Source organism: Procambarus clarkii, chromosome 45 (genome assembly GCF_040958095.1).
Source record: "Procambarus clarkii isolate CNS0578487 chromosome 45, FALCON_Pclarkii_2.0, whole genome shotgun sequence".
NCBI lineage: Eukaryota > Metazoa > Arthropoda > Malacostraca > Decapoda > Cambaridae > Procambarus > Procambarus clarkii.
The window spans coordinates 23,065,241-23,077,976 of NC_091194.1; the positions used below are offsets into that span (position 1 = coordinate 23,065,241).

At 50.5% G+C, this 12,736-nt stretch overlaps 1 protein-coding gene across 1 annotated transcript; it reads right to left on the reverse strand.

Moving 5' to 3' along the window:
• Nucleotides 1-465: 465 nt before the first annotated feature.
• Nucleotides 466-11,485, reverse strand: LOC138350311 (metal-binding protein SmbP-like). The gene is made up of 2 exons (XM_069300928.1): nt 11,258-11,485; nt 466-570 (listed from the first exon to the last, which is right to left on the reverse strand). The coding sequence occupies exons 1-2, from the start codon at nt 11,483-11,485 to the stop codon at nt 466-468; spliced, it is 333 nt and encodes a 110-aa protein (XP_069157029.1).
• Between the last annotated feature and the right edge of the window lie 1,251 nt (nt 11,486-12,736).

Genomic DNA, 12,736 nt, shown 5'->3' on the forward strand with positions numbered 1-12,736 from the left:
ACCCTTGGCATGGTGTTCACTACCCTTGACGTAGTGTTCACTACCCTTGGCATGGTGCTCACTACCCTTCATTTGGTGTTCACTCCCCCTTGCGTGGTGTTCATCACCCCTGGCGAGGTGTTCACTACCCTTAGCATAGTGTTCACATCCCATGGCATGGTGTTCACTACCTTTAGCATTGTTTTCACTAACGTTGACGTGGTGTACACTACCCTTGGCGTGGTGTTCACTACCAATAGTATGGTGTTCACTACTCACAGCGTGGTGTCCACTTCCCTTGGCGTGGTGTTCACTATCCATGGCGTTATGTTCATTACCCTTGGCGTGGTATTCACTTCCTTTGGCTTGGTGTTCAATACAATTGGCTTGATATTCAGTACCCTTGGCGTGATGTTCACTACCCTTGGCGTGGTGTTCACTTCCCATGGCATTGTGTTCACTACCAATGGCCTGGTGTTCACTACCCTAGGCGTGGTGTTCACTACCCTTACCGTCATGCTGACTACCCTTAACGTGGTGTTCACTACCCTTGGCGTGGTGTTCACTACCCTTGGCGTGGTCTTCACTACCCTTCGCGTGGTGTTCACTTACATTATCAAGGTGTTCATTACCCTTGGCATGGTGTTCACTACCCTTGGGGTGGTGTTCACGACCCCTGGCGTGGTGTTCACTACTCTTGACGTGATGTTTACTACCCTGGGCGTGGTGTTCACTACGCTTGGCGTGGTGTTCACTACCCTTGGCGTGGTATTCACTGAACGTGGCGTGGTGTTCACTGAACTTGGCGTGGTGTTCACTAACCTTGACATGGTTTTCACTACCCTTGGTGTGGCGCTCCCTACCCTTTGCGAGGTGTTCACTACCCTTTACGTAATGTTCACTACTCTTGGCATCGTGTTCACTTCCCTTTGTGTGGTGTTCACTACTATTAGCGTTGTGTTCACTACCCTTCGTGTGTTGTTCACTACCCTTGGCGTGGTGTTTACTACCCCTAACGTGGTGTTCACTTCCCTTAGTGTGGTGTTCACTACCCTTGGCGTGGTGTTAATTACCCTTAGCGTGGTGATCACTACCCTTGGCGTTGTGTTCACTACCCTTGGCGTGGTGTTCACTACCAATAGTATGGTGTTCACTACCCTTGGCATAATGTTCACATCCCTTGGCTTGGTGTTCACTACCCTTAGCACGGTTTTCACTAACCTTGACGTGGTGTTCACTACCCTTGGCGTGGTGTTCACTACCAATAGTATGGTGTTCACTACCCATGGCGTGGTGTTCACTACCCTTGGCGTGGTATTCACTATCCTTAGCGTTATGTTCACTACCGTTGACGTGGTGTTCACTACCTTTGGCTTGGAGTTCAATACAATTGGGTTGATATTCAGTACCCTTATTGTGATGTTCACTACCCTTGGCGTGGTGTTCACTACCCTTGGCGTGGTGTTCACTACCCCTGGCGTGGTGTTCACTACCCTTAACGTGGTGTTCACTACCCTTGACGTCATGTTCACTACCCTTGGCGTGGTGTTCACTTCCGATGGCATGGTGTTCACTACTACTGGCCTGGTGTTCACTACCCTTAGCTTGGTGTTCACTATCCTTGGCATCATGTTGACTCCCCTTAGCGTGGTGTTCTCTACCCTTTTCTTGGTGTTCACTACCCTTGGCTTGGTGTTCACTACCATTAGCACGGTGTTCACTACCGTTAGCGTGGTGTTCACTACCCTTCGCGTGGTGTTCACTGAACTTGGCATGGTGTTCACTACCCTTGACATGGTTTTCACTACCCTTGGTGTGGCGCTCACTACCCTTAGCGTAATGTTCACTACCCTTTACGTAATGTTCACTACTCCTGGCGTGGTGTTCACTTCCCTTTGTGTGCTGTTCACTACTCCTAGCGTGGTGTGCACTGCCCTTCGTGTTGTTCACTACCCTTTGCGTGGTGTTCACTACCCCTAACGTGGTGTTCACTACCCTTAGTGTGGTGTTCACTACCCTTGGCGTGGTGTTCACTACCCTTTGCGTGGTGATCACTACTCTTGGCGTTGTGTTCACTACCCTTGGCTTGGTGTTTACTACCCTTTGCATGGTGTTCACTACGCTTGACGTGGTGTTCACTACCTTTGGCGTGGGGTTCATTACCCCTTGCGTGGTGTTCACTACCCTTAGCAAGGTGTTCATTTCCCTTTGCATGGTGTTCACTACCCTTGGCGTGTTGTTCACTACCCTTGGCATGGTGTTCACTACCCTTGACGTGGTGTTCACTACCTGTGGTGTGGTGTTCACTACCCTTGGCGTGGTGTTCACTATCTTTAGCGTGGTGGTCACTAATAATGGCGTGGTGTTCACTACCCTTGGCATGTTGTTCACTACCCTTGGAGTGGTGTTCCCTACCCTTAGCATGGTGTTCACTACCCATGGCGTAGTGTTCACTACCCTTGGCGTGGTGTTCACTACCCTTGAAGTGGTGTTCACTACCCCTGACATGGTGTTCACTACCCCTGACGTGGTGTTCACTACCCTTAGCGTTGTGTTCACTACCCTTGGCGTCATGTTGACTACCATTGGCGTGGTGTTCACTACCCTTAGCTTGGTGTTCACTACCCTTGGCATTGGTGTTCACTACCCTTGGCATGGAGTTCACTACCCTTAGCGTGGTGTTCACTATCCTTGGCGTGGTCTTCACTACCCTTGGCGTGGTCTTCACTTCCCTTGGCGTGGTGTTCACTACCATTGGCAAGGTGTTCACTACCCTTGGCATGGTGCTCACTACCCTTCGGGTGTTGTTCACGACCCCTGGCGTGGTGTTCACTACTCTTGACGTGGTGTTTACTACCCTGGGCGTTATGTTCACTACCCTTAGCGTGGTGATCACTACCCTTGGCTTGGTATTCACTGAACGTGGCGTGGTGTTCACTACCCATGGCATGGTGTTCACTACCCATGGCGTGGTGTTCACTACCCTTGGCGTGGTGTTCACTATCCTTGGCGTTATGTTCACTACCCTTGGCGTGGTGTTCACTACCTCTAGCTTGGTGTTCAATACCATTGGCTTGATGTTCACTACCCTTGGCGAGGTGTTCACTACCCTTGGCGGAATGTTCACTACTCTTGGAGTGGTGTTAACTTCCCATTGTGTGATGTTCACTTCTCATAGCGTGGTGTTCACTACCCTTCGTGTGTTGTTCACTTCCCTTGGCGTGGTGTTCACTACCCCAAACGTGGTGTTCACTACTTTTCGTGTGGTGTTCACTACCCTTGGCGTGGTGTTCACTTCCCTAAGCGTGGTGATCACTACCGTTGGCGATGTGTTCACTACCCTTGGCGTGGTGTTCACTACCCTTTGCATGGTGTTCACTACCCTTTGCATGGTGTTCACTACCCTTGACGTGGTGTTCACTACCCTTGGCTTGGGGTTCATTACGTTTGGCGTGGTGTTCACTACCTTTGGCATAGTGTTCATTTCCCTTTGCATGGTGTTCACTACCCTTGGCGTGGTGTTCATTACCCTTGGCGTTGTGTTCACTACCCTTGGCGTGGTGTTCACTACCAATAGTATGGTGTTCACTACCCTTGGCATAATGTTCACATCCCTTGGCTTGGTGTTCACTACCCTTAGCACGGTTTTCACTAACCTTGACGTGGTGTTCACTACCCTTGGCGTGGTGTTCACTACCAATAGTATGGTGTTCACTACCCATGGCGTGGTGTTCACTACCCTTGGCGTGGTATTCACTATCCTTAGCGTTATGTTCACTACCGTTGACGTGGTGTTCACTACCTTTGGCTTGGAGTTCAATACAATTGGGTTGATATTCAGTACCCTTATTGTGATGTTCACTACCCTTGGCGTGGTGTTCACTACCCTTGGCGTGGTGTTCACTACCCCTGGCGTGGTGTTCACTACCCTTAACGTGGTGTTCACTACCCTTGACGTCATGTTCACTACCCTTGGCGTGGTGTTCACTTCCGATGGCATGGTGTTCACTACTACTGGCCTGGTGTTCACTACCCTTAGCTTGGTGTTCACTATCCTTGGCATCATGTTGACTCCCCTTAGCGTGGTGTTCTCTACCCTTTTCTTGGTGTTCACTACCCTTGGCTTGGTGTTCACTACCATTAGCACGGTGTTCACTACCGTTAGCGTGGTGTTCACTACCCTTCGCGTGGTGTTCACTGAACTTGGCATGGTGTTCACTACCCTTGACATGGTTTTCACTACCCTTGGTGTGGCGCTCACTACCCTTAGCGTAATGTTCACTACCCTTTACGTAATGTTCACTACTCCTGGCGTGGTGTTCACTTCCCTTTGTGTGCTGTTCACTACTCCTAGCGTGGTGTGCACTGCCCTTCGTGTTGTTCACTACCCTTTGCGTGGTGTTCACTACCCCTAACGTGGTGTTCACTACCCTTAGTGTGGTGTTCACTACCCTTGGCGTGGTGTTCACTACCCTTTGCGTGGTGATCACTACTCTTGGCGTTGTGTTCACTACCCTTGGCTTGGTGTTTACTACCCTTTGCATGGTGTTCACTACGCTTGACGTGGTGTTCACTACCTTTGGCGTGGGGTTCATTACCCCTTGCGTGGTGTTCACTACCCTTAGCAAGGTGTTCATTTCCCTTTGCATGGTGTTCACTACCCTTGGCGTGTTGTTCACTACCCTTGGCATGGTGTTCACTACCCTTGACGTGGTGTTCACTACCTGTGGTGTGGTGTTCACTACCCTTGGCGTGGTGTTCACTATCTTTAGCGTGGTGGTCACTAATAATGGCGTGGTGTTCACTACCCTTGGCATGTTGTTCACTACCCTTGGAGTGGTGTTCCCTACCCTTAGCATGGTGTTCACTACCCATGGCGTAGTGTTCACTACCCTTGGCGTGGTGTTCACTACCCTTGAAGTGGTGTTCACTACCCCTGACATGGTGTTCACTACCCCTGACGTGGTGTTCACTACCCTTAGCGTTGTGTTCACTACCCTTGGCGTCATGTTGACTACCATTGGCGTGGTGTTCACTACCCTTAGCTTGGTGTTCACTACCCTTGGCATTGGTGTTCACTACCCTTGGCATGGAGTTCACTACCCTTAGCGTGGTGTTCACTATCCTTGGCGTGGTCTTCACTACCCTTGGCGTGGTCTTCACTTCCCTTGGCGTGGTGTTCACTACCATTGGCAAGGTGTTCACTACCCTTGGCATGGTGCTCACTACCCTTCGGGTGTTGTTCACGACCCCTGGCGTGGTGTTCACTACTCTTGACGTGGTGTTTACTACCCTGGGCGTTATGTTCACTACCCTTAGCGTGGTGATCACTACCCTTGGCTTGGTATTCACTGAACGTGGCGTGGTGTTCACTACCCATGGCATGGTGTTCACTACCCATGGCGTGGTGTTCACTACCCTTGGCGTGGTGTTCACTATCCTTGGCGTTATGTTCACTACCCTTGGCGTGGTGTTCACTACCTCTAGCTTGGTGTTCAATACCATTGGCTTGATGTTCACTACCCTTGGCGAGGTGTTCACTACCCTTGGCGGAATGTTCACTACTCTTGGAGTGGTGTTAACTTCCCATTGTGTGATGTTCACTTCTCATAGCGTGGTGTTCACTACCCTTCGTGTGTTGTTCACTTCCCTTGGCGTGGTGTTCACTACCCCAAACGTGGTGTTCACTACTTTTCGTGTGGTGTTCACTACCCTTGGCGTGGTGTTCACTTCCCTAAGCGTGGTGATCACTACCGTTGGCGATGTGTTCACTACCCTTGGCGTGGTGTTCACTACCCTTTGCATGGTGTTCACTACCCTTTGCATGGTGTTCACTACCCTTGACGTGGTGTTCACTACCCTTGGCTTGGGGTTCATTACGTTTGGCGTGGTGTTCACTACCTTTGGCATAGTGTTCATTTCCCTTTGCATGGTGTTCACTACCCTTGGCGTGGTGTTCATTACCCTTGACGTGGTGTTCACTACCAGTGGTGTGGTGTTCAGTGTACTTCGCCTGGTGTTCACTACCCTTAGCGTGGTGTTCAGTACCCATAGCGTGGTGTTCACTACCATTTGCATGTTGTTCACTATCGTTTGCGTGGTGTTCCCTACCCTTAGCATGGTGTTCACTACCCATGGCGTAGTGTTCACTACCCGTGGCGTGGTGTTCACTACCCGTGACGTTGTGTTCACTACCCGTGACGTGGTGTTCACTACCCTTGACGTGGTGTTCACTACCTATGGTGTGGTGTTCAGTACCCTTCGCGTGGTGTTCACTACCCTTAGCGTGGAGTTTACTATTAATGGCGTGATGTTCACTACCCTTGGCATGTTGTTCACTACCCTTGGCGTGATGTTCCCTAGCCTTAGCATGGTGTTCACTGCCCATGGCGTAGTGTTCACTACCCTTGGCGTGTTGTTCACTACCCTTGACGTGGTGTTCACTACCCCTGACATGGTGTTCACTACCCTTGACGTGGTGTTCACTACCCTTGGCGTGGTGTTCACTACACTTGGCGTGGTGTTCACTACCCTTAACGTGGTGTTCACTACCCTTGACGACATGTTCACTACCCTTGGCGTGGTGTTCACTACCTTTGGCATGGAACTCATTAACCTTTGCGTGGTATTCACCACCCTTAGCGTGGTGTTCACTACCCTTGGCGTGGTGTTCACTACCCTTAGCTTGGTGTTCACTACATTTGGCTTGGTGTTCACTACCATTGGAATGGTGTTCACTACCCTTGGCATGGTGTTCACTACCCTTAGCGTGGTGTTCACTACCCTTGGCGTGGTCTTCACTACCCTTGGCGTGGTCTTCACTACCCTTGGCGTGGTCTTCACTACCATTGGCAAGGTGTTCACTACCCTTTGCATGGTGTTCACTACCCTTCGGGTGGTGTTCACTACCCCTGGCGTGGTGTTCACTACTCTTGACGTGGTGTTTTCTACCCTGGGCGTGGTGTTCACTATCCTTGGCGTGGTGTTCACTAACCTTGGCTTGGTATTCACTGAACGTGGCGTGGTGTTCACTACCCATGGCATGGTGTTCACTACCCATGGCGTGTTGTTCACTACCCTTGGAGTGGTGTTCACTATCCTTGGCGTTATGTTCACTACCCTTGGCGTGGTGTTCACTACCTTTGGCTTGGTGTTCAATACCATTGGCTTGATGTTCACTACCCTTGGCGTGGTGTTCACTACCCTTGGCGTAATGTTCACAACTCTTGGCGTGCTGTTCACTTCCCATTGTGTGGTGTTCACTACTCTTAGCGTGGCGTTCACTACCCTTCGCGTGTTGTTCACTACCCTTGGCCTTGTGATCACTACCACAAACGTGGTGTTCACTACCCTTAGTGTGGTGTTTACTACCCTTGGCGTGGTGTTCACTACCCCTAGCGTGGTGATCACTACTGTTGGCGTTGTGTTCACTACCCCTAGCGTGGTGATCACTACTGTTGGCGTTGTGTTCACTACCCTTGGCGTGGTGTTCACTACCCTTTGCATGGTGTTCACTCCCTTGACGTGGTGTTCACTACCCTTGGCGTGGGGTTCATTACTTTTGGCGTGGTGTTCACTACCCTTGGCGTGGTGTTCATTACCCTTGACGTGGTGTTCATTACCCTTGACGTGGTGTTCACTACCAGTGGTATGGTGTTCAGTACCCTTCGCCTGGTGTTTACTACCCTTAGCGTGGTGTTCACTACCTTTGGTGTGGTGTTCACTACCCTTTGTATGTTGTTCACTACCCTTTGCGTGGGGTTCCCTACCCTTAGCATGGTGTTCACTACCCATGGCGTAGTGTTCACTACCCTTGGCGTGGTGTTCACTATCCATGGCATGGTGTTCACTACCCATAGCGTGGTATTCACTACTCTTGGCGTGGTGTTCACTACCCTTGGCGTTAAGTTCACTACCCTTGGCGTGGTGTTCACTACCTTTGGTTTGTTGTAATCCACAAGTTAGTAGGAATTATTAGCTAGAGGATCATTACTACAACACTTAACGAATGATGATTGAAAGTACATGTAAGTAGACAGACTATGGATCACATATCTAAGAAAGGTCAATGGATTAAGACCGAAGCTGTTTAGCCAAATTAATAATTCCTGGAAAGAGGAATTATTCTTCGTCAGGCTTCTAGGATCAAGGTTACCGCTCTAGGGATAAGGTTAATCGGATTATACCTTCCTCGAGAGGAGTGGTGAAATGTTTGAGGCCATGGTTGGCTGGAGTCAGTCTGATTGTGGGAGTTGAACTAGCAAGTCCTTTAGATCCCCGTTTGCGGCAGCAGCGAAGTGTAGCAGACAGCTATGCGAGAGCCTGTTGTGATCTTAGTGACCAAGTTAAGTCTGCAGTATGTGAGTATTGAATGTAAGACTAACCGGGTGTGGAGCGTTGTAGTAATCATTCCGTATTAGGGACTTAGGCGGAAGTTACGAGTGTGTGTGGTGATCGCGGAAGTCAAGTGGTCTATGGGTATTGTAAGTGTATTGACCTAATAGAGTCTATTCTTTGTAATTAAATGACAAAACACGACGGCCTTTAAATACCTTCCATATGTTCACTCATTGTGTTCCAGTACAAATCTAGTGGTACGCCTCAAGGGTCTGGTGTGTGTAGGAGTACACGGTGGTAGTAACGGTTGCTGAGGCAAGGTGTTATGTGTTGTGTAATCGCTGTGTTCGGAATGAACCGGGGTTCAGCGTCACGACAGGCTTGGTGTTGACTACCATTGGCTTGACCGTCACTACCTTTGGCGTGATGTTCACTACCCTTGGCGTGGTCTTCACTACCCTTTGCGTGGTGTTCATTACCATTCGCATGGTGTTCACTATCCTTGGCGTGGTGTTCACTACCAATAGTATGGTGTTCACTACCCATGGAGTGGTGTTCACTACCCTTGGCGTGGTGTTCACTATCCTAGGCGTTATGTTCACTACCCTTGACGTGGTGTTCACTACCTTTGGCTTGGTGTTCACTAATAATGGCGTGGTGTTCACTACCCTTGGCATGTTGTTCACTACCCTTGGAGTGGTGTTCCCTACCCTTAGCATGGTGTTCACTACCCATAGCGTAGTGTTCACTACCCTTGGCGTGGTGTTCACTACCCTTGAAGTGGTGTTCACTACCCCTGACATGGTGTTCACTACCCTTGACGTGATGTTCACTACCCTTTGTGTGGTGCTCACTCCCCTTGCGTGGTGTTCACTACCCTTAGCGTTGTGTTCACTACCCTTGACGTCATGTTGACTACCCTTGGCGTGGTGTTCACTACCCTTGGCTTGGTGTTCACTAAACTTGGCATGGAGTTCACTACCCTTAGCGTGGTGTTCACTACCCTTGGCGTGGTCTTCACTACCCTTGGCGTGGTCTTCACTTCCTTTGGCGTGGTGTTCACTACCATTGGCAAGGTGTTCACTACCCTTGGCATGGTGCTCACTACCCTTCGGGTTGTGTTCACGACCCCTGGCGTGGTGTTCACTACTCTTGACGTGGTGTTTACTACCCTGGGCGTTGTGTTCACTACCCTTAGCGTGGTGTTCACTACCCTTAGCTTGGTATTCACTGAACGTGGCGTGGTGTTCACTACCCATTGCATGGTGTTCACTTCCCATTGTGTGGTGTTCACTACTCATAGCGTGGTGTTCACTACCCTTCGTGTGTTATTCACTTCCCTTGGCGTGGTGTTCACTACCCTTAGCGTGGTAATCACTACCGTTGGCGTGGTGTTCACTACCCCTACCGTTAAGTTCATTAACCTTGGCGTGGTGTTCACCACCCTTAGCGTGGTGTTCACTACCCTTGACGACATGTTCACTACCCTTGGCGTGGTGTTCACTACCCCTGGCGTGGAGTTCATTAACCTTGGCGTGGTGTTCACCACCCTAAGCGTGGTGTTCACTACCCTTGGCGTGGTGTTCACTACCCCTAGCGTGGAGTTCATTAACCTTGGCGTGGTGTTCACCACCCTTAGCGTGGTGTTCACTACCCATGGCATGGTGTTCACTACCCATAGCGTGGTGTTCACTACTCTTGGCGTGGTGTTCACTACCCTTTGCATGTTGTTCACTACCCTTTGCGTGGTGTTCCCTACCCTTAGCATGGTGTTCACTACCCATGGCGTAGTGTTCACTACCCTTGGCGTTAAGTTCACTACCCTTGGCGTGGTGTTCACTACCTTTGGCTTGGTGTTCACTACCATTGGCTTGATGTTCACTACCTTTGGCGTGATGTTCACTACCTTTGGCGTGATGTTCACTACCCTTGGCGTGGTCTTCACTACCCTTTGCGTGGTGTTCATTACCATTCGCATGGTGTTCACTACCCTTGGCGTGGTGTTCACTACCAATAGTATGGTGTTCACTACCCATGGCGTGGTGTTCACTACCCTTGCCGTGGTGTTCACTATCCTTGGCGTTATGTTCACTACCCTTGACGTGGTGTTCACTACCTTTGGCTTGGTGTTCAATTCAATTGGGTTGATATTCAGTACCCTTGTTGTGATGTTCACTACCCTTGGCGTGGTGTTCACTACCCTTGGCGTGGTGTTCACTACCCCTGGCGTGGTGTTCACTACCCTTAACGTGGTGTTCACTACCCTTGACGTCATATTCACTACCCTTGGCGTGGTGTTCACTTCCCATGGCATGGTGTTCACTACCAATGGCCTGGTGTTCACTACCCTTAGCTTGGTGTTCACTATCCTTGGCGTCATGTTGACTCCCCTTAGCGTGGTGTTCTCTACCCTTGGCTTGGTGTTCACTACCCTTGGCTTGGTGTTCACTACCATTAGCATGGTGTTCACTACCGTTAGCGTGGTGTTCACTACCCTTGGCGTGGTGTTCACTACCCTTGGCGTGGTGTTCACTACCCTTGGCGTGGTCTTCACTTCCCTTGGCGTGGTGTTCACTACCATTGGCAAGGTGTTCACTACCCTTGGCATGGTGTTCACTACCCTTGGGGTGGTGTTCACGACCCCTGGGGTGGTGTTCAATACTCTTGACGTGGTGTTTACTACCCTGGGCGTAGTGTTCACTACCCTTGGCGGGGTGTTCACTGCCCTTGGCGTGGTGCTCACTACCCCTGGCGTGGTGTTCACTACCCTTAACGTGGTGTTCACTACCCTTGACGTCATGTTCACTACCCTTGGCGTGGTGTTCACTTCCCATGGCATGGTGTTCACTACCAATGGCCTGGTATTCACTACCCTTCGCGTGGTGTTCACTACCCTTGGCGTCATGTTGACTCCCCTTAGCGTGGTGTTCTCTACCCTTACCTTGGTGTTCACTACCCGTTGTTGGTGTTCGCTACCATTAGCATGGTGTTCTCTACCCTTGGCATGGTGTTCACTACCCTTAGCGTGGTGTTCACTACCCTTGGCGTGGTGTTCACTATCCTTGGCGTGGTCTTCACTACCCTTGGGGTGGTGTTCACGACCAATGGTGTGGTCTTCACTGCTCTTGACGTGGTGTTTACTACCCTGGGCGTAGTGTTCACTACCCATGGCGTGGTGTTCACTACCCTTGGCGTGGTATTCACTGAACTTGGCGTGGTGTTCACTGAACTTGGCGTGGTGTTCACTACCCTTGACATGGTTTTCACTACTCTTGGTGTGGCGCTCACTACCCTTTGCGAGGTGTTCACTACCCTTTACGTAATGTTCACTATTCTTGGCGTGGTGTTCACTTCCTTTTGTGTGGTGTTCACTACTCCTAGCGTGGTGTTCACTACCCTTCGTGAGTTGTTCACTATCCTTGGCGTGGTGTTCACTACCCCTAACGTGGTGTTCACTACTCTTAGTGTGGTGTTCACTACCCTTGGCGTGGTGTTCACTACCCTTTGCGTGGTGATCACTACTCTTGGCGTTGTGTTCACTATTCTTGGCGTGGTGTTCACTTCCCTTTGTGTGGTGTTCACTACTCCTAGCGTGGTGTTCACTACCCTTCGTGTGTTGTTCACTATCCTTGGCGTGGTGTTCACTACCCCTAACGTGGTGTTCACTACTCTTAGTGTGGTGTTCACTACCCTTGGCGTGGTGTTCACTACTCTTTGCGTGGTGATCACTACTCTTGGCGTTGTGTTCACTACCCTTGGCATGGTGTTCACTACCCTTGACGTGGTGTTCACTACCCTTGACGTGGTGTTCACTACCCTTTGTGTGGTGCTCACTCCCCTTGTGTGGTGTTCATTACCCTTAGCGTTGTGTTCACTACCCTTTGCGTCATGTTGACTACCCTTGGCATGGAGTTCACTACCCTTAGCGTGGTGTTCACTACCCTTGGCGTGGTGTTCACTACCTGTGGTGTGGTGTTCAGTACCCTTCGCGTGGTGTTCACTATCCTTAGCGTGGTGTTCACTAATAATGGCATGGTGTTCACTACCCTTGGCATGTTGTTCACTACCCTTGGAGTGGTGTTCCCTACCCTTAGCATGGTGTTCACGACCCATGGCGTAGTGCTCACTACCCTTGGCGTGGTGTTCACTACCCTTGAAGTGGTGTTCACTACCCCTGACATGGTGTTCACTACCCTTGACGTGGTGTTCACTACCCTTTGTGTGGTGCTCATTCCCCTTGTGTGGTGTTCACTACGCTTAGCGTGGTGTTCACTACCCTTGGCGTGGTCTTCACTACCCTTGGCGTGGTCTTCACTTCCCTTGGCGTGGAGTTCACTACCATTGGCGTGGTGTTCACTACCCTTGGCATGGTGCTTACTACCCTTCGGGTTGTGTTCACGACCCCTGGCGTGGTGTTCAC

What these genes read in the sequence shown, in the direction of transcription:
- LOC138350311 (XM_069300928.1), bottom strand. Translation starts at nt 11,485, where the DNA reads ATGGGTAGTGAACACTACGCCCAGGGTAGTAAACACCACGTCAAGAGC. An exon ending in AACGGGTAGTGAACACCAAG is followed by an intron (nt 571 to 11,257) that starts GTAAGGGTAGAG and finishes CACCACGCGAAG; the next exon opens with GGTAGTGAAGACCACGCCAA.